At 48.3% G+C, this 21,763-nt stretch overlaps 2 protein-coding genes across 6 annotated transcripts in view; both read left to right on the top strand.

The window, feature by feature from the left end:
* MSANTD2 (Myb/SANT DNA binding domain containing 2) overlaps nt 1-7,594 on the top strand; it is a 35,064-nt gene extending 27,470 nt beyond the window's left edge. For all 4 annotated transcript variants that reach the window (XM_054438713.2, XM_054438712.2, XM_063671536.1 and 1 more), the window contains exons 3-4: nt 1,048-1,108; nt 6,061-7,594. In XM_054438713.2, coding sequence (XP_054294688.1) covers nt 1,048-1,108; nt 6,061-6,913 — 914 coding nt within the window. In that variant the 3' untranslated portion in view covers nt 6,914-7,594. The remainder of the gene's footprint in view (nt 1-1,047; nt 1,109-6,060) is intronic.
* Nucleotides 7,595-11,745: 4,151 nt separating this feature from the next.
* On the top strand, nt 11,746-21,313 carry ESAM (endothelial cell adhesion molecule). 2 transcript variants are annotated; one of them, XM_054438718.2, is made up of 7 exons: nt 11,746-11,952; nt 15,517-15,695; nt 17,301-17,502; nt 17,681-17,836; nt 19,093-19,215; nt 19,686-19,812; nt 20,063-21,313. In XM_054438718.2, the coding sequence occupies exons 1-7, from the start codon at nt 11,883-11,885 to the stop codon at nt 20,376-20,378; spliced, it is 1,173 nt and encodes a 390-aa protein (XP_054294693.1). In that variant the 5' UTR covers nt 11,746-11,882; the 3' UTR covers nt 20,379-21,313. The 2 variants fall into 2 exon arrangements, with proteins under 2 accessions (XP_054294693.1, XP_054294694.1); XM_054438719.2 differs by having other exon boundaries at nt 11,921-11,997.
* The last annotated feature ends 450 nt before the right edge of the window (nt 21,314-21,763 follow it).

Below are 21,763 nucleotides of genomic sequence, written 5' to 3'. Positions count from 1 at the left end.
CTGTTATTTGAACTGTGTGATCATGGTCCTTCACACTTCTTAAGGGATCCCATCCCAACAGTAGCTGGAATTATTTATACAGTCATAGGCATTAAAAATGGAAAATAAAATTCCTGGTCATCAAATCTAAACTTGTAGGGCCTAACTAAGAGTATATATGTAGTTGTGGGGTTGTTCTGTTTCTTTGCACATTACATGCTCCAATTTTTATTTTCATAATTTGATTTCATAATTTGGAAGTACTGATCAATCAGCCATTGTACATTAACAGCAGATTATGTAATGAGTGCTCACTTAGAAGGATATGTTCTTGCTCCCAGCCCTTGGTACTCAGGCAGCCCCCAAGGAAGTATAAGTAGGATTGGCGGTATAAACATGCTCCCTGAGCTTTAGATAAAAGTCCATGGGCTCTGTTTTTTACCAAATTCTTGATGATAGAAAAATGTTAATTCCATAGTCAAAGAAGAAAGAGGTTATAAAACTATAAGACTAACAGCGTATAAGAGATGGACTTAACGATTAGAAGAATAAAAGGGGTAGATGGTAAGCGATCACTACCGATTAATTTCAAAGGAGTAATAAGGTCTAAATTACTTTGGCATTCCATAACACTGGTTTTGCTGTAGAGAGTTAAGTCACTCAAACCTTTGGGGAAAAAGCAATATGCAGAATATGTTGATCCTGACATTGGGGGAATAATTGCTTTGTAAAACCTACGTAGAAAATCTAAATAGAATTATTTTTATTCTTGTCCTTTTAAAATCATGTCTGCAGTGAAATTAAGCTTTAAGCTCCTAGCTAGAAATCCACTGGTGACCTTGAAGAATTTTATACTTGTAGAGCTGGTTTCTGATGTTGCATATAAATGTATGCATCTCATTATATAAGAGCTGTATTTATAAATCTGGCATTGGACAGTGTTTGACACTAGAATAAAAGCCTGGTTTTGGAAAGTATGGAATGATCAGTAAACATAGCTACTTACCTACATACATGCATGCCACCACTCAGGAAAATATAACTTGTTTCAAAATCTTTGCTTTTCAGATGAAATACCTGTCACAAAGAGAACATTAAAAATAAAACAAGAATCTTCTGAAGAAGCACAGTAAGTAGATGCTTCACCTTTCCAGAAAGTGTGTCTGCCTACGTTTAATGACCATTGGGAAGATCAGAAAATATTTAGACATGTTATGAAAGTTCTGGCCATTCACCAAGGAGGCATGTCTATTCATTCTTTAGATTTAATCAGGGACTCACTTAAAGCTATTAGAAAGCATCACAAACATAGCATCACTGGTAATTCCAGGAACTGTGATGTCTATACATTCTTTTTTTTTTTTTTTTTTTTTTTTTTGAGATGGAGTCTCGCTCTGTCACCCAGGCTGGAGTGCAGTGGTGCGATCTCTGCTCACTGCAAGCTCCATCTCCCGGGTTCACGCCATTCTCCTGCCTCAGTCTCCAGCGTAGCTGGGACTACAGGCGCCCGCCACCACGCCCGGCTAATTTTTTGTACATTTAGTAGAGACGGGGTTTCACCGTGTTAGCCAGGATGATCTCGATCTCCTGACCTGGTGATCTGCCCGCCTCGGCCTCCCAAAGTGCTGGGATTACAGGCGTGAGCCACCACACCCGGCCAGATGTCTATACATTCTTTCATATCTTAGCTTAACCCTTCCAGTGATTATCTAAAATGTTGAGAATTTTCTATAGAAGAAATAAATGTGTTACAGGAAAACAGGTGTGTTTATGGTGTTTGCCTGTGTGTGGATGTGGACATCTGGATGTTTAATTAAGGCACAAAGATGAGTCACAGGAACCTGAGGTTTATCTGAGGTTAGGTGAAATGATACGCGGACCAGAGGGACACCTGAAGTATTTTGGGAATCAAAAAGAAAGCTCTTAGATGACCTATTATACATTTGAAGAAGAAAGCAGTTGATAGAGGAAAGACTAAGAAAGTCCAGGGACAGAGTCCTCCCTGGTCCACACAGTTTGATCTTCCCTGAGTTTAGCATTATCTTTTGTGCAAGGACATCGTAGTTCTTGGAATTACCAGTGACATTATATTTGTGGTTCTTTTTAATAGCTTTAAGTGAGTCCCTGATTAAATACAATTACTGAGGAGAATATACTGACAGAAAATTTATGGGGAAATTAAGGAACGCCATTCATTTTTTTCACCTGTTAACCTTGGAGCATTGATAGCACCCACTTATTCTTGAGTGCTTCTTCCCACACATGTGATCTTGATGTCTGAGAGATGGTAGAGAAGAGGCAAAAGGGGCTGTGATAGGTAACAGGCAGCACAACAAGAAAGCATTAGTTGTTTTTTGTTTGTTTGTTTGAGACAGAGTCTTACTCCATTACCGAGGCTGGAGCGCAGTGGTGCAATCTTGGCTCACTGCGAGCACCTGTAATTCCAGCCTGAGTAGCTGGGACTATAGGCGCGTCACCATGCCTGGCTAATTTTCGTATTTTTAGTAGAGATGGGGTTGTGCCATGTTGGCCAGGTTGATCTCAAACTCCTGACCTCAAGTAATCCACCTGCCTCGGCCTCCCAAAGTGTTGGGATTACAGGTGTGAGCCACAGTGCCCGGCCACATTAGTTGTTTTTATTCAGCAAGCCACCACTACCACCTCCCCTTTGTAAATGCTCATTTCTTTTTCAGAGTCTCTCTTTGGAATCAAAGAATTCCCATTGTCATCTGATTCCATGTCTGGGAAGAGGGTGAGAGTTCAGGGATGAGGAGTTTTTCCCCCAAATTGTAGCCATTATTTCATTCCTCAAAAAAGAAGCTAATCGCCCACATCAGTAAGTTTAAGGCCATTTCTTATTGGGAAGTGTTGTCTTTTAGGGGTGTGACATCAAAGTGTACCAAAGGAAGGAAAACTGATTAATGTTGTAAAAAATAAGTTGGGCATGATGACTCACGCTCACGCCTTTAATCCCAGCACTTTGGGAGGCCAAGGTGTGGGTGGATCGCTTGAGGTCAGGAGTTTGAGACCAGCCTGGCCAACATGGTGAAACCCTGTCTCTACTAAAAATACAAAAATTAGGCTGGGTGCAGTGGCTCATGCCGGTAATTGCAGCACTTTGGGAGGTCGGGGCAGGCAGATCACAAGGTCAGGAGTTCAAGACCAGCCTGGCCAACATAGTGAAATCCTGTCTCTACTAAAAATAGAAAAAATTAGCCAGGCATGGTAGCGGGTGCCTGTAATCCCAGCTACTTGGGGGGCTGAGGCAAGAGAATTGCTTGAACCCAGGACACGGAGGTGCAAGACTCTGTCTCAAAAAAAAAAAAAAAAAACCAAAAAATTAGCTAGGCGTGGTGGCCAACACACCTGTAATCCCAGCTACTCGGGAGGCTGAGGCACAAGAATCGCTTGAACCTAAGAGGCAAAGGTTGCAATGAGCCGAGATGGTGCCACTGCACTCCAGCCTGGATAACAGAGTAAGACTCTGTCTCGAAAAAAAAACAATGTGAGTTATTACAAGGCAAAGCGCGGTGGCTCATGCCTGTAATCCCAGCATCCTGGGCGGCCAAGACAGGAGGATTGCTTGAGCCCAGGAATTAAAAACCAGTCTAGGCAACATAGCTAGACCCTCATCTCCACAAAAATTTTTAAAATTCGCTGGGTATAGTGGCATATGCCTGTAGTCCCAGCTAGTCAGAAGGCTGAGGTGGGGGGTTACTTGAGTCTGGGAGGTCAAAGGTCCAGTGAGTCATGCATTCCAGCCTGGGTGACAGAGCAAGATCCTATCTCCAAAAAAACAAAAAACAAAAAAAAAGAGAGTTATTACAAATCTATACCTTCAAACCTTTATTCTCCAAAAAAAGTCACTGGTTTTTTCACTAAAGTGTCCTATCTCTTCCTTATAATCATTCAGGACCTTCAAGGGAGGCTCAGTTGGTATAACTAGGAATGAACTCAAATTTTATGGATTTCATGTCACCAACCTCAAACCACTTAAACTTTTCTGGTGATTGGAACTTCAAAAACCAGGAAATCTAACAGACAGTTCTCAGGAATTGTTTAAATAACTGAGTCCAGTTCTCATTGTGCTCCAGAGCTTTGAAATGCTGGTTTGAATCTTGAGCCCAAATCAGCTTCAGGCTCAGATCAGCAGGGCGAGAAACTGACAGGCTCTGTGGAAATACCCAGCCTGTGCTTCCTCTCCTCCAGGTTTTAGCTCTCAGGGTGAGAGATTCTGAACAAGGTCTGGGTAGGCCATTTATTTTCCAGTGCAAGAGTTTCTTTAAAACGGTTCTTTGCAGGGTCTGACTATAGCATTAGTGCCATAACAATGCTGAAAAAAATAACGTGATTTGGGCATGGGATTTCTTTTTCTCTGTAGGTATAGATGGGATTAGCTGAACCTAGCTAATCCCCTAGTCTGCTCATTTATTCAACACACGTTTCTCAAGTGCCTACTATATGTCAGGCATTGGGATACTTCATTGAGCATAATAGACAAAAATCTCTGCTCTCCCTCCCAACTCCTTAGCATAGTCCTCTGTAAGATCAATAAAACATTTCAAAGGAGGGCAGGGAAAGATGGTAGCTATGAAAGATAATTTTCCTTTAAAGCATCGACCTATGCAGAAATATGGTCTATGTCTTAGCCCCATAAGCACCACAATCAGACATCATAAAATTGACCAAGTGCTTTTGTCTCCTCTGAGAAGAGGAATAATTCCCCAAGAATGTAGTGATTTCATCTAGATAGCCACTCTCATACTTGAAAGCTTTCAAGACAAACTAAAGGATAGAGGGTAAATCCAGGGCAGTCTTAGCTCCAAGAAGCAGCTGATAACAAAATATTAATTCTTTGCCATCTTGCAAAGAAAGTCAAGGAGAGCAAGAGGATAGACTGAGAATGGCCATGTGAAGCCTCCCCAGAATGTTCCCAAAGCTCCTCCCCTAGAAGGTATGAGAATGTAGCAGGAAAAGTCTCAAGGATCAAGCTCCTTCCAGAGCCTTTTTTCAAGAAGCTGTTAGCACGCACACCCCCCTTTCTTGCCTGTGTATGATTGTATGTAAGTGTGGTACTTGAGTGTTTTTATAGGTTAAACCCGTAACTGATGGTGGAGGGGTAGTAGTTTGTTGCCAAGTTAATATTTAACAAACCAATCTTCCAGTATCAAAGTTTTGCTGTACTTGAGAAGCAAACTTTATCTAGCTTCATATATATACAAATTACATGACTTAAGCAACCTGTGAAATAAAAATTCCAGCCTTTTCTGTCTTCTTCTGTTAAGTATATGAGTCAAAATTGAAATAATTCCTATATTTTTGCTTCCCTTTATAAAGGGTTTTCTAGAACAGTCTCAATTTATTATCTCCAATGTTGCTCTCTTGAAATCTGAGCCTAATGTGAGCCTTTTCCATCTGAATTTCCAGATCTTAATTCTGTGCTAACCTGACTAATTTTGGGATTAGTAATGAATTTCAGACAAATAGAAAATGTCATTTTAAAAAGGTCATTAGTCATAATCAGTTGTATATTTTCCCACAACACACACAAAGCCCATTATTGGACTTTCTGAATTTCCAGGTTAGAAATTAAGCTGTTAATTATTTTAAGTGACGCCAGATACTTTTCTTTTCTAAATACAGCATTTTCCACCTTATTTTGGTAGGTAGTTAGGTCTGAAGGCCACCATAGATATAACAGCCACTTTAAAATATTATGATCCATAGATTTCTGAAATCCTAGAGTCTTAAGGTATTGATTCTGATATACAGTGAGGCTGTAGAAGTCATGGAAAGCAGTTTATCGTTAATTCTTAGAAACTTGCTAGGGGTGTGTTTCTTTTCATTTTAATAAGTTGATTTTCTAGACTTACACTGCCCAGTACAGTAGCTACTAATCACATGTGGCTATTTAAATGCAATTTTAAACTAAATATAATTAAAAATGTAATACCTCAGCCACATTTTATATTCTAGTGGCCACCATATTGGAAAGCAGATACAGAACGTTTCCATCATCACAGAAAGTTCTGTCTGACACCGCTGTTCTAGATACTTATTGACTTTTATTTCTCTTTCCAGGAAGAGAGACATCATGCAGAATATTGTACAGATTTTGGAATCGGTACAGTTGAAATGGGAACTTTTTCAGAGCTGGACAGACTTTTCAAGGCTCCATCTTTCTAATAAACTGGCCATTTTTGGAATTGGTTATAACACCCGTTGGAAAGAGGATATCCGTTACCATTATGCTGAGATCAGCTCCCAGGTGCCCCTTGGCAAGCGACTTCGGGAGTACTTCAACTCTGAGAAGCCTGAAGGACGGATCATTATGACCCGAGTGCAGAAAATGAACTGGAAAAATGTTTACTACAAATTTTTAGAGATCACTATTAGCGAAGCTAGGTGCTTAGAGCTGCACATGGAAATTGAATGGATACCCATTGCCCACTCCAAACCAACTGGTGGGAATGTTGTTCAATATTTATTGCCTGGGGGTATTCCTAAAAGCCCAGGCCTTTATGCCATTGGCTATGAAGAATGTATTGAGAGGCCCCTCTCACCACACATGGAGCAACGTTCCCTGGACCCAGGAAAAGAGGGCCGGGTTGACCTGGAAACCCTTTCAGCACAAGCCTCATTACAGGTGGAAATAGAACCCACCCGAATTATCTATTGCTACCTCGGGATTGCTGAGGTCAGGACTCTACAGCAGTGCTTATTTTTGCATTTCCAAGCGAATACCAAAACCTTCAGCAAAGATTGGGTTGGTATTAATGGGTTTTTATCTCAGAACTGTATTGTGGATCCCGGAGTTTCCCCCAAATCCATCTACATCAAATTTGTAGAAGTAGAGAGGGATTTTCTTTCCGCAGGCTCTTTAGTTGAGTGCCTGGAAAAAGCCATTGGATACCCCTTAAAATTTAACAACTGAATGTCATCCTTCATAAGGATTTGGGCTCTTAGCTCCTTCTTCTCTACTCACTTCCCATTACCGGGACCACCCCTCATCCAGATGCCGTCATCAGACTCTTCATGGAAACCCTTTCTTCAATTGGGCCAGTACGACTTCTAAGGAATCATAGTAGACTTGGGCCAGAAAAAACAGACCTCACCTGAAAATGCTCATTTTGAGCAAGCAAGATATATAGCGAACTTGCATGGTGGGTCAGCTATTTCTTTTTTAAAAACAGAAAAACAATTTTTAAATGGATTTTAGAGCCCTAATATAAACAAATGTAGGTACATTCCATATTGGACAAAACTTATACTTTTGAGTTTCATATGAAATTGAAAAATTGTATTTTTTTCACAATGTTTCATTTTTACACATCTCTATGTCTCTATATAAGTAATATTTACAACCCTGAATAAATAAGCAATAGATAATGGCAAGTTAAATCTTGATTCACAGTTAAAAAGACTGTTTTTCAATATCACCCTTAGCTACTATTGTATATAATTTAGATTTTCATTTTTTTCACCAACCAAGTGTTTTGCTATTTCCAATCAGTATTGCCTGCAAAGACCTTTGTTTCTGTGATGTACCAACTTTACAGTTGTGTTGCCATTTAAACCTTTTTAAAAAAAAAAAAAATTAAAGTAATTCCTGGCCCCTTGGCGTACTAGTTGAGCTTTTTGTAGCAGAGTGTGGCTGCACTGGCAGTGGGGGCTGCGCTCTGACTTGACTGCTAAGAATGAAGAGAACAAACAGAGCAGGGTATCTTTACATCCTTTCATTCTCTATACCTCACTGACCAATGTCATTATTGTCAGAGTACCAAAAGTCACTGGACATCTCATTTTGTAATTATTTGAAAAATGACTAGGATAATCCTTTTGACCCTAAGTACATTAATTTGTAAAAGACTCATTCCTCATCTTTTACACTCAGTACTCAGGGGCACCTCTCAAGGAGTACAACTGGAAAATTGATGTAATCTTGCTATCTCTCAAAAGGAAGGAAGATCCAGTAGAAACATTTTTTTTTTTTTTTAAGACAGGGTCTTGCTCTGTCACCCAGGCTGGAGTGCAGGAGTACAATTGTAGCTCACTGCAGTCTCGAACTCCTGGGCTCAAGTAATCCTCCTGCCTCAAAGCTTCCTGAGCAGCTGAGACTACAGGCTCAAGTGCCACCACGCCAGCAATGTTTTTCACTTTTTTTTTTTTTCCTTTTTTTGGTAGAGACGGGATCGTGCTATGTTTCCACCGAGCTGGTCTCAAACTCTTGTCCTCAAGCGATCCTCCCACCTTGGCGTCCCAAAGTGCTGAGATGACAGGTGTGAGCCACTGGGGCCAGCCCAGAAGTATTTTTTAGGAGAGGGAATTGAGAGGTATGAGTCCATTAGGAAGGTAACTGTCATGTTTAGATCTTTCAGAGATTTCTAATGGGCCAACCACCACTCCACTTACAGGTTAGTACTCTTGGCTCAGAATCGCTTACTAATAGAGTAGTCAAGGATCACTTTGGTCTCATGGCAGGAATTTGTTAGATTGGTTATTTATCTTTATGATTTTCCAGCATCTCTCAGGTGCTCTACTTTAAGTGGGCCACAAATCCAGGTAAGAACTCTCGTTCTTCTCATTTTTCTATACTACTGAAGATACAGTTACATATTAACAAAAAGTGTTCTTTTCCTGCAGCCTGAATGTTCTCAAATCAGTGATTTTCTCATTCTGATGCCTGTTGGTTGATTGATGCTTATTTATTTTTGTAATAACTAGAGAGCTTATAATCAATGAGATGGCTTTTATTTCTGTTATTTGAGTCTGGGGTTATGGAGTTCAGTACTAGTTCAGGGAGAATATAAATAAAATGAGAATGTTTTGAGTATAGCACCTGTTCTCCTCCAGCAGCATCTATAGGCAGAGGCCTGAGGAAATCCTCTTGAGTTTGCTCTTCTTTGGAACTTAGAATTCTGATCCTAATGGCTGAGGCAGTCTTGACCATCTTTTAGCCGTAATCTCATAGTATTCAGTGCTAAATGCTGTAGGAAAAAGCATTATTACCAGGAATTCTTCATGGCATCTCTAAAACGTTGCCACTGACCAGTCCCAAAACTAACATTATGCTCCATGCATTTTTTTTTCTGCATCTTCCCATTGTTATTAGTTGCTTAGCTGGGGCAGAACATTTGGGGAACATTTCGTGAGGATGTTTGAGACCTACCAAACATTACCGAGAATGGAACATTTTTAGACCCACTATGAGCAGCATGGAGAAGATAGTAAAGGCTGGATCCAATAGATGTTTTCATCATTTGCCTTGGGATGGGTGGGGGTAAAGGACAAAGATGAGCATTGGGAAATGGAGGTTTACCAAGAAAGTAGCTTGCTGATACTGGATCTCCAGTCTCTTTGGCCAGAACAGTCTAGAAAAGAAGATAGCAGGATGTCAGATAACTATGAGCACTGCTGAAAATAAGAAATGGACTATTTAGACCTTAATGAAGCCTTATAACTTATTCAACGGGGACAGAGAAAGTATATTCAAATGTAAAGGTAAATATTAGGAATTACTTTCGAAATCTAAGATGAGATGTGATTGGAAGAAACACTAATGACCTGCAAGTCTCTAACATATGAAACTATGAACTAGCTCTTGGACACGTGTATGTAAGCAGTTCCCAGGTCGCATATAGATCATCTGTGTCAGCATTCATGATTTACACCAGCGTGGAGAGCAGTACACCCTAAAATGCATCTTGGCGAAAACTTTCACAAAGTAATGGAGCTGCTCTGCTAACTTCTACAGCTTGACTGCCTTGGGGTCAGAGGAAAGAATTAGCTGAAATAGGAGACAGGAGACAGTGAGGACAATTCTTTAGGGTCAAGGAATCTTGAAGAGACTGCCCCTGTGTCACATGGAGACATTCACTGACTACAAATCATTGGTTGCTGCTTTACTTCCCATGTCACAAGTAATTTGGGATCTGAATTCTGAAGGAAAGGTTAGCTACAGGGAATGAATGTTATTGAGGCTACACCTTATATAGCACTTGATCAGGATAAGCACAGCCTGTGTGATTAGATACTTGGTGTTTCTGGGTTAGAACTAAAAGACTTTGTACTTCCTCTCTTGGAAGGAGTTACTTATTTGGGGTGACTTGTCTGGAAACAAAGGAGGGGTGTTTACAAGAGATGGTTTGCAATGCAGACTAAAGCCAAGAAAAATTTGAGTGTGATGGAATAGGAAAACCAAACCAACAGCCCCCAACCCCACCACACAATCTGCTTGGCCAAGTCCAAGTTTGTAGCTCCCTACACAAGAGTGTGAGATTGGCAGGTATCTCTTCCTGTTGTCTTTGCCGCCACTGAGCTGCCAAGTACTAGATTCCAGGGTTTGCATGAGCAGTTTCGTGTTTGCATAGGCATTTCTCAAAGCCACTGCATGGCAGGTATTTGAAGAGGGGCCAGGCAGGTCACACTAGGAAGAAGCAGCTGAGAGGGCGTATGGGGCGCTGTATAGAAAAAGACCTTGTGTGAAGTGTGGGCCCAGGGACTACACTCTTAAAACAGCAGAACTATGTGCAGTAAATGGAGTCCCGCAGGACTGGCTGCTTTTCTTCCCAGACAGGAATTCGTTGTTAATGCTTTCTGCCCTCACTGACCTTTGCTGGGTGGTTGAGCTGTGCTGGGATGTTTGAAGCATCTTTTTTTTTTTTTTTTGGCTGTTGGACGAAAAGCAAGAACAGGTGCATGCCTTTCTGTAAGGGAGCGGCGGCCGCCAGAGGGCGCAGAGGCGCCTTTTGACCGAATGGCGCGGGGAGGGGGGCGTTAAATTCAATTCACAGCGAACAAGATCTAGTCTCGGGAATTAAAGGATCAGAGCGCGCCTGAGCCTTTCACTGCGGGGATGGGAGGCACTGAAGATTTGGGGGATAAAGAAGAAACGGAGGGACTGTCCTGTCTGCCTTCCCGCAGCCGCCCCTCCTCCCCAGTCAGCATCAGGCCCGTACGCCGCTCATCTCAGGGGCTAAGCTGGGAGCAGCAGGCACGTTGCCTCAGTTTCCCGCTCAGCTCCCGGGACTACCTTGTGCCAACCTTCCCTGCTCGGAGTATGAGGCACAGGCCGGGGTAATCCTCCAGCTTGGGTTGGGGTCTGCGGAACTCGCGGAGCGCTTTTTCCTGCCCGCAGGTGAAGATTCCCCACTGGCGCGGCCCGGGGCGCCCTGGGCTCCCACGCGACCTCTGCCGTCGCCCTCGCTGCCGCGCTCCGGTGGCCGCGCAACCCCCGCCGCCAGGAAAGCCACAGATTCCCGCTGTACAAGGGAGCCCGCGCGGCCGGCGCTCCGGCCTCTCCCTGCAGCTGGAAAACGCTGCTCCCCTCTTCCTCCTTCAGGAAGGCCGCCCTGATTGGGCCGGGGATGCGCCACCCCCAAGCTTGGAGCCAGAGACCAGGAGCGTTTACATGTCAGGAGTTACGGGTGGTTCTGACTTCGGATAGTCCCCAAATTTCCCACCCTTCCTGGTCACCCTTCCTATCCTACCCCGGCGGAAGGGGAGGTTATGGCTCAGGATAGTTCTGGAGCCTCCTCTTCCCCCTCTACTCCCTGGCTGGCTCGTGGGGCATCAGAGCTTACCTCACCCCTCCCTGCGTCCAGACCTAGAGGAGGCCGCAGGATCCCGCCGTCCGCGCGCTGGGGGCGCCCCCGGGCGGCAGACCCCGCGCGCCCCGCCCGGGAGGACGGCGACCTCTCCGCCCCCTCGAATGCCCCGCCCCGCTGTCGCCGTCGGTCCCCACCCCGCCACCGGCACACAGGCGCGCAGACTTGGGCTGCAGCCGCCCTGGGTGTCAGCGGCCAGGCTCCCGCGCACGCTCCCGCCGTCGCGCAGCCTCGGCACCTGCAGGTCCGTGCGTCCCGCAGCTGGCGCCCCTGACTCCGTCCCGGCCAGGGAGGGCCATGATTTCCCTCCCGGGGCCCCTGGTGACCAACTTGCTGCGGTTTTTGTTTCTGGGGCTGAGTGCCCTCGGTGAGTGAAACCCGGACCTGGAGGGGACTTGGGATGCGAGATGGGGTGAGTTCGACCCTGAGGGAGAACTTTGGCCACTGCTGCGGAACTGGGTCCCACGACTCGCCCTCCTCCCCTGACCTCCTAATCCCACTCCAGGGCATCACTGGCTGGCGCTGACTTCTCGCTTTGGCGGGGACAGCCCCCAGTTTGGGTGTGGGGGCAGATGGCGGGGGAAGGTAAGGGCATCTCTCGGAAGACCTGGATACCTCTGGGGTGAGTTATCGGAACCATTCCTCACCCTGTCCACTCCCCACCCCCCACCTAGCAGAGCCGGATGAGCTGAGCCGCTAGATGAGACACTGGGTAAAGAGCTTAAGGACTTAACTCTAGCCCCCTCTCATCCCCGACCCCACATACAAGCTGATGAGGAAGATCCCCCGGGGAAATACCCCTGGTCCCCAGGCTTGACACACGCACTTCGTGTCAATTCCCCAGCGCAAATGCTGTCTCTTGCCCCCTCCTGCTTCCTGCCCTGGGAATCAAGGGAGGTGCCCCCAAAAGGACGACCGTGAGGTCATTTGGGACACAGGAAATGGGGGAGGGGTTCAAACGCACAGAGAAACAGAATTGTGACCACCCCCCCCCCCCCCAAGGCCCACCACCACTGTTGGTTCCCAGAGCCAAAGGGACGAGGGGAAATTGGGAGGAGGGTGGCCAAGGGTCAGAGAGGAAGGGGACCTCCTTGCAGCAAGTGTTTGGGAAGTGTTGTAGGCCTCCAGGGGCGCTGGCTTCAGCTGAAGCTGGGGTGGCTCAGAACTCCATCTGGGAGAGAAGGACCCGGCAGGACTAGGCCCTTTTAAACTATTTCACTTGCTGTCCCTCAGCTTTCTTGCCATCTCCCTTCAAGGATCTCGAATGGGAGTGAAGGGTGGGTTTAGCTATATTGACTTTAACTCATTTTTCAGGTTGGAGGATGTCAGGACAAGTAAGGCCTGGAAAGCTGTAGAGTGAAATTCTGCAATGATGGGGACTGAGATGAGGATCACCAGTGTCCCCTTTAGCCTGTTCTGTGCTCCACAGGTGTCGGGGCATGCAATATTATAGTCCTTGGACAAAATGAGTCTCAAGTACAGCCCCCCAGGCCACACCAAAGCCACGAGTAGCCTTCTGTCCCTCTGGGCTTGGTGGGTCTGCTCCAGGATCCCTCAAACTTCTCATCCCGGCTTTCCCAACTTCAGCTTCAGCTCTGTTCCTTCTGCCTTCCATCCCAACTCTATCCCCCTTCCTTGTGGGGGGTGGGGGCTGGGGGAATCTCTGAAGCCAGTGAGGACAGCTCAAGTTGGCTGCCTGTGTGTCCCAGGCTTCACCTGCTGCTCATCTGCAACCCTTTGTCCTACCCCAGCTTTGAGCCTCAGTTTGTCATACTGAAGACCTGGACTCAAAAGTTCCTATCGGCTCCCCTGGGGGTTGTCCAGTTCCCGCCAGCCACTCGAGGGTTAAATGGCACTGGTGACCCCGGGGCAACGGGCAGGCGCCCGGCTCCGCTCTTCTGGGCTCTCGAGGAGGCTCTCCGGCTCAGTACGCTCCTCGGCGGCTCAGTGCTGCTGCCCCTGGGGCGTGAGAAGCCCGCGGGGGGAGTTTCTCAGAGAAAGAGGGAGACTAAAAATAGTAGCCCTGGGGAGCGGGCCCATTTCGCTCTTCTTCGGCCCCTGCCGGCTTCCTCACTCTGGCCTCGGAGAGGGCTGTGGGCCGGAAGGGTCCCTTTCTTGGGCTGTCCCAGTGTCCTTCGCTCAGACCCAACCAGCCTCCTTTTCTCTCCCAGTGGCTCCGTGGACCCTGGGACCGAAAAAAACGGACCAGTTGGGTGACTTCCGAGCCAGCAGACACCCAGGAGGGAGAGCAGAAAAGCCTCAGGGCCTCTTTGTTCCTAGTTTCTGACAGGGCGAAGGGCAAGGAGCATGTGCCCAGACCCCAGTGTGTCCGTTACTATCTCTTTTAACTCTCCTCTACCTTCTGGAAAGTGGAATTATAAATGTGGGACCTGGGGAGGTCGCTGGTGGTCCACAAGGTGAAGGAAGGGCGCGCCCCTTCTGGGCCCCAGGCAGTTTCCCGGCGGAAACCGTTTCTGGCCGCTGGGTGTGTGTTGTAGAAAGGCTGGGGGAGAGCCGGCAGCACCTGCAGGCTCCAGGCGTGCCCGGCCTCAGCGGAATGGCCAGCGGGCCGGGTCCCCAGGGGGCGTCCAGCTCCTTGAGGCGGGGACTGTTTCCTCCCGTAGAGCCTCCGGTCTAGTTGGCCCCCCCTTCATTGTCTTCTGCCTTATCACTGGGTACAAATTTCCTGCCCAGACCGCAGAGATCCTCCAGGAAATGGGAAGGGGGATGCTGCGAAGGCCAAGTAACAGAGGTGGGGGTTCTGTACGGCGCAGCCGGGAAGCGGTGGGGGTGGCTTGCATCCTGGCCGGATCGGCTCCCAGCCCTTAGAGGCCTTCAGCCTGGCTCTCCGAGGGCGAGGGTGGAGAGAGGGGCCTGGCTGCGGCCTCTTCCCGCGGCGTTGGCCGCCTGCTCGCCACGCGGAGGTGGCGTCTTCTGCTCCGAGGCAGAGGGCCGAGGCCTGGAGGGAGTAGGGCCCGGGACTAGAGCGGCCAGCATCCTCAGGCCTGGCCGCGTGCAAGCCCAAGGTTATTCCCCAAAGGGCTTACCAGTTGGCTGCTCTGTTGCCTCCCCGAAGGGCAAAGGATGAGTATTTCTGGACGCCGTGGTGCAAACGATGGCCCCCTCCTTGAAACCAACACCCCGGTCCACCCCCTGAGCGCCGGACACACTCGGGGGAGGCTTTATACTTGTCTAGAGACCGTCGTTCGCGCTGCCCTTAATTCCTTGCCACCTGAGAGGTCTCTGCCCAGATCGCCCGGACCTCAGAAGGGCTCCGAGGAGCTTTCTGGGTTTCAACCCTCCGTTTTCCGAGGGAAGCCCGCCTCGGATTGCGCGGGAGGGCGGGGAGCATCGCATTCACTGGGTCAGGCTTGGGCGCTGGGCCGCTCTGCTCTCTCCAGCTCCTGGCAAGTTCAGAAGGAGCCGCAGGGTTAATAGGTAACCAGGCGGCCTCCCAAACCCCTCCGTCCTTTGAGAACTCGGGAGTGAGGGACCCTGGCGGCCCTGAGCAGCATCTCTACTCTCCCTCAGGAAAACTAGGGAAGCAAGTGGGCTACGTGGAGCGTACAACATAAACAGTCGATCTGCCCTTTCTCCTGATATCTTCCCCTCCTCGCTGGAAATTTGCCCCCTCTCTTTGATGCTCAGAAATCTGCGCCTCTGGATACGAATAAATGCATAGAAATATGTCCCCATCCCCGCTACAACTGCAGAGGCTGGCGGTGGAGAGAAGCCGTGATGAAATGGGAAGCAGGACACTGAGCCAGTGGTCCCTGGGCACCTCTCGAGGCCTCCAGGGGCCGGACCCCACAAGGTTCCTCTTTCCAGTTAAAGCGACTTTCCTCACTCTCTCGTGAAGCCGCGTCGGGCAGGGTCCGCGGGCGCAGCTGGGAGCCGGTCCTGGGCACTCACGCCTCGCTCTTGTCTCCAGCGCCCCCCTCGCGGGCCCAGCTGCAACTGCACTTGCCCGCCAACCGGTTGCAGGCGGTGGAGGGAGGGGAAGTGGTGCTTCCAGCGTGGTACACCTTGCACGGGGAGGTGTCTTCAGCCCAGCCATGGGAGGTGCCCTTTGTGATGTGGTTCTTCAAACACAAAGAAAAGGAGGATCAGGTGAGGGAAGAGCGCCTCTCAGCCAGCGGCAAGTTGCGCCCAGCGGGGGTTGTAAGCAAAGAGCTGGTAGCGGAGGGAGGGGTGGAGAGGGAATGAGGGCCAGGGAATGAGTTTCAGGGAAGAGCAGAAGTCTTCACCAGTTCAGTTTTTGTTCTGATATTGGAGACTTCCCAAACAATTATCTTTTGCCGACTTTCCCTAAAAATCCAGCACACAAAATACTGTAAAAGTGGAGAGGCATTTTACTTGGTTATGGGGGAGGAGAGGAGGAGGGGAAAAATGGAAGTTGAGGACTGGGAAACGCTTAGGGGAAGTAACACACACGACTTATAAAAGTTAGCATATTTCTGGCCTGACTCAGTGACTCATACCTGTAATTCCAGCAATTTGGGAGGCCGAGGTGGGCACATCACTTGAGGCCAAGAGTTCGAGAGCAGCCTGGCCAATATGGTGAAACCCCCGTCTCTGCTAAAAATACAAAAATTAGTCGGACATGGTGGCACCCGCCTGTAATCCCAGCTACTTGGGAGGCTGAGGCAAGAGAGTCGCTTGAATCCACGAGGTGGAGGTTGCAGTGAGCCAAAATCCAGCCACTGCACTTCAGCCTGGGCGACAGAGTAAGACTCTGTCTCAAAAAAAAAAAAAAAAAAAAAAAAGTTACCATATTTCTGTGTTCACATTCTCTGCTTTGAATACTGTCAAGTCACAGGCCACTTCTCTTCCCAAATGATTCTCTTCTGTCACTTTGCCCCCCTTTATACCACCTCGAAAGCCAAGGGGCCATCTTCTCCCACAATCTCCCACCCATCTGTCTTGACACCAGGCTTACATCCAAATACAGATTTACCCAGAAAAGAATGAAACAATGTTCAGAACCACTGAAAACTGTGTTCAAGGAAGTCATTTGGATTTTTTTGAGACAGGGGTCTTACTCTGTTGCCCAGGCTGGAATGCAATGGTACAGTCTTGGCTCACTACAGCCTCTACCGCTCCCGCTCAAGTAATCCTTCCACCTCAGCCCCCTGAGTAGCTGGGACTACAAGCACATGCCACCATGCCAGGCTAATTTTTGTATTTTTTGTAGAGACTGTGTTTCACCGTATTGCCCGGGCTGGTCTTGAACTCTTGGACTCAAGCAATCCACCTGCCTCAGCCTCCCAAAGTGCTCACAGGCATGAGGCAACGTGCCCAGCCTCATTTGATACTTTTAAAATGTATTTTTAATATTTTTTTCCTCCAAGATGCCTCCTCCATTGTGTAACTTTCAGGTCTTACAAACCTGGATCCACCCCAGCAGTCTGAGTTGCATATATACATACCTCCTGTTTACATGTTCCTCCTCCCACTATTATGTCACCTTTCTAAACACCGCAATTGGGAGATGAGACAATGCACAGGAACCAAGAACTGTTCTGGTGAACAGGACCCAGGGACAGTGAGAGGGGGCTAGGGACAAAAGGTGAATGGGGAGCTGGTTCAGGTTAGAAGAATGGGTGCATGTGAGGGGCATTTGGAGAATGCCAGCTGGGGGAGGGAGAGTGGCTGAGCCTGTGGGCACAGTAGACACATGTAGTAATGACAGGGATGTGTTATGCCCCACACCAGGTGTTGTCCTACATCAATGGGGTCACAACAAGCAAACCTGGAGTATCCTTGGTGTACTCTATGCCCTCCCGGAACCTGTCCCTGCGGCTGGAGGGTCTCCAGGAGAAAGACTCTGGCCCCTACAGCTGCTCCGTGAATGTGCAAGACAAACAAGGCAAATCTAGGGGCTACAGCATCAAAACCTTAGAACTCAATGTACTGGGTGAGTGAGAAGCAGATTTCCGGACCCCTCCCCACCTGCACTGGGAGGTCTGGTGAGTCTCTCTCCTAAATGGCAAAAGTTGGAGGAGGGACAAATGAAGCGACAGAAGGGTGCAGGGCAGAGGGAGAGGATTTGTGGGTCTCCTGGGTGTGGTTTTAATCTGTCTCCCCCTGCCCAGTTCCTCCAGCTCCTCCATCCTGCCGTCTCCAGGGTATGCCCCGTGTGGGGGCAAACGTGACCCTGAGCTGCCAGTCTCCAAGGAGTAAGCCCGCTGTCCAATACCAGTGGGATCGGCAGCTTCCATCCTTCCAGACTTTCTTTGCACCAGCATTAGGTGAGGACACTTCTGGAAACAGCGGAGACTGTGGCTGGGGAAGGGGAAAGATGAGAGGTACCACAGGGACTGGGGTGAAAAGGGGAGCCAATGCTGACAAGCACTGGGGAGGAGGAGAAGGATGTGGGGCAGAGAAAGATGCCCTGCCAGGAGCAGGTATCGTGTTAGGTGCATTCACATGTGTATACTGTTATGAAACAGGCTCTACAGCTGGAGTGTCTGTGTTCAAATTCACTCTTCTAGTCACTCTTCTAGTGACTAGCTGTGTGACTCGGTGCCTTCATTCCCGAATTTGTAAAATGCGGATTTTACACATATCAGCTTGAACTCATTAGTGTGACTTGAACACACCAGTTATAAAAAAAAAAATTTAGGGATAACTGAAACATTTTTAATATGAAGTATTTGATGATTTTAGATAGTTCTGTTATTAATTTCCTAGGCGTGGCAATGCTATTGTGGTTATATGGAACTACGTACTGCTTTTTTGGAGATTTACGCTGAAGTATTTACTTTAAAATATCTAAGTAAAAGAAAGAAATCAAATAAATATGGCAAAAAGTTAGCAACTGTTGGATCTAAGTTCTGGGAATATGGATTTTCATTTTGCCTCTCTTTCTACTTTTCACATGACCATTTTTATAATAGTAGCTTTTTCTTTTCAAAAATAATCTTTATTACCTCACAGATTTGTTGGGAAATTGTGGTAAGTTCATACACATAAAGAATCTAGAGCAGTCTTTGGCACAGAGTTAGCAGCCAATAAACATTCACTGTTATAATGATTACTCCATACAGTCCTTTCAACACCATCAGGTAGGTCATATTGTCCCCATTTTACAGATGGAGAAATAGAGACCCTCAGATATCAACTAACTTGCTTAAAGTCAGTCACACAGCCTGTTCTGGAACCCACGTTTACCAGTTCCTGCCCCAGTGTTCTTTCTCTCTCATCACACTGTCTTGCCGAAATAAAAGTAAAATGGTGTTTTGGTTTCTCTGTGCTTCACTTTCTTTGTGGCCTCCTGTCGGATATCCACTGGGGGCACTGACTGAGGAGTGGCAATGGAGGTCATTGCACTAGCTATTCTGCAGCTGGGAGCCCAGCCTAGCTGTCACACCTCTCCCCCCATCAGGGAATAGACAAGCCATGACTCCCAGAGGGTCAAAGGGGACATTCCAGAGGAGGGACAAGATTTTTTCTTTTTTTAATGGGAAAAAGGGTCCCTGGACTGATGGCTAAATTGTGTCCACAGATGTCATCCGTGGGTCTTTAAGCCTCACCAACCTTTCCTCTTCCATGGCTGGAGTCTATGTCTGCAAGGCCCACAATGAGGTGGGCACTGCCCAGTGTAATGTGACCCTGGAAGTGAGCACAGGTCAGTGAGGGGTAAGTGTGGTAAGGGGTCAGTGAGGGGTAAGTGTGGTAAGGGGTAAGGGGTCAGTAAGGGGTAAGTGTGGTAAGGGGTAAGGGGTCAGTGAAGGGTAAGAGTGGTAAGGGGTAAGGGGTCAGTAAGGGGTAAGAGTGGTAAGGGGTAAGGGGTCAGTGAGGGGTAAGTGTGGTTAAGAAGAGTGGTCTTAACCACATGGTGGGGGAGGGGTTGCAAGTGGGGAGGAGGCCTGTCTGCTGAGGCCTCTCATTGTAACAGGGCATGGAGCTTGCCCTGATCAAATGTTTGTATAAATGGTTGGTCAGTGACTGGTCATTTCCTGCTCAACAGCCACCCCTCTCCTTGACAGGGAAAAAGAGGGAATGTGTACGGTGGCAGATGGGGTCGGGGGAGTGGGACTGGAGAGGGGTGGGAAGCCCTCAGCTGGGTGTCCTCCTCTGACATGATGCCTTTTCCAGGGCCTGGAGCTGCGGTGGTTGCTGGAGCTGTTGTGGGTACCCTGGTTGGACTGGGGTTGCTGGCTGGGCTGGTCCTCTTGTACCACCGCCGGGGCAAGGCCCTGGAGGAGCCAGCCAATGATATCAAGTAAGTGTCCCTGGTGTCTGCTGTAGCGGGGGCTCTCCCAGCTCTCCTCACAGAGTCTGGGAGTTCAGGCAGCTCTCATCTATTGGGATGGGGTCAGTGGCTGAAACGTCATTCCTATGGGCAGGTTTTAAGGGAGAGGGAAAGGAGTATTGAAGTGTGCAGGCAGAGGTGGCATATAAGACCAAGCAGGTAGAAACTCTCCTCCTTCCCCCACCCACTTCTGACCTCTTGTTATTTCTTTGATGACTAGGGAGGATGCCATTGCTCCCCGGACCCTGCCCTGGCCCAAGAGCTCAGACACAATCTCCAAGAATGGGACCCTTTCCTCTGTCACCTCTGCACGAGCCCTCCGGCCACCCCATGGCCCCCCCAGGCCTGGTGCATTGACCCCCACGCCCAGTCTCTCCAGCCAGGCCCTGCCCTCACCAAGACTGCCCACGACAGATGGGGCCCACCCTCAACCAATATCCCCCATCCCTGGTGGGGTTTCTTCCTCTGGCTTGAGCCGCATGGGTGCTGTGCCTGTGATGGTGCCTGCCCAGAGTCAAGCTGGCTCTCTGGTGTGATGACCCCGCCACTCATTGGCTAAATGATTTGGGGTCTCTCCTTCCTATAGGGGTCACCTCTAGCACAGAGGCCTGAGTCATGGGAAAGAGTCACACTCCTGACCCTTAGTACTCTGCCCCCACCTCTCTATACTGTGGGAAAACCATCTCAGTAAGACCTAAGTGTCCAGCAGATAGAAGGAGAAGAGGAAGTGGATCTGGAATTGGGAGGAGCCTCCACCCACCCCCGACTCCTCCTTATGAAGCCAGCTGCTGAAATTAGCCACTCACCAAGAGTGAGTGGCAGAGACTTCCAGTCACTGAGTCTCCCGGGCCCCCTTGATCTGTACCACCCCCCTATCTAACACCACCCTTGGCTCCCACTCCAGCTGCCTGTATTGATATAACCTGTCGGGCTGGCTTGGTTAGGTTTTACTGGGGCAGAGGATAGGGAATATCTTTTTAAAACTAACATGAAATATGTGTTGTTTTCATTTGCAAATTTAAATAAAGATACATAATGTTTGTATGAGATAAGAAACAAGTTGCCTTTTCAAACTAAGAATTCTAGAAATTGAGCTTCAGGAGGATGCAAAGTGGACCCCTTCCCAAGCTGTGTACCCAGGAGGGCTTCTCCTCACAGGCTCAGAGCAGCTCTTCTAGTGTTTAGAAGGGTCCTTGTTCGTCACGTGGAGAAGGGGAGGAGACTCTAAGCTACTCTGAACAGCAGAGGGATGGAGTTGGTACGCTTTCTGCTGGAGCTTGAGTGCTCCCGGCTAGGGGGTACGTGTACCTCATCTGCTTCCTCTTCAGGGACAGGGGAGAGGAAGCTCACGTGGGCTCCTCTCCCACACCACGGAATCCTTAATTAAACACTTCTTGCCCATCTGGAAGAGATCTCTGTTGTTACTGAGGGAGAGCTGGGCATAGTATGAGGTGCAGGTCTGTGTCCAAATTCTGCCATGTTCTTTCCTACCAAGGGTGAGGTCTCCTTTAGGTCTCAGTTTCTCTGCTCCTAAAATGGAGTGGCTCTGGAAATGGAGAGATGCTCCTTTCTACAGAGACTCCTACCTCAGTAAGTGGTGAAATGAAAAGCGGTGTGGACGGGAAGGATCTGCGGCCTGAGGCTCACACTCACAGTGAGGCTCCGAGGTGGGGACGCCACTTGCCAGCTCTGGGGTCTCAGGACGCCTTCCAAAGTCAGCTTTCCTTCCGTCTCTGCAGAAGGCCCACCCCAAGCCCAGCCCTTTTCCCAAGGCCTGACAGCTTCAGACCTTGGGGAGAAGAGGAAGGAAGGAGGGAGAAGGGATAGAGGGATTGTAGAATCCGGGCTGGAGGAGAGGAGGGAGGAGCACTTTTTTTTTTTTTTTTTAACCTGCGGTGCCGGCCTCTCCCCTGTTTGCTCT

This window comes from Pongo pygmaeus, chromosome 9 (assembly GCF_028885625.2).
Source record: "Pongo pygmaeus isolate AG05252 chromosome 9, NHGRI_mPonPyg2-v2.0_pri, whole genome shotgun sequence".
Taxonomy (NCBI): domain Eukaryota; kingdom Metazoa; phylum Chordata; class Mammalia; order Primates; family Hominidae; genus Pongo; species Pongo pygmaeus.
The sequence above is the reverse complement of the archived record's forward strand: the minus strand, read 5'-3'. Positions and strand labels throughout refer to the sequence as shown.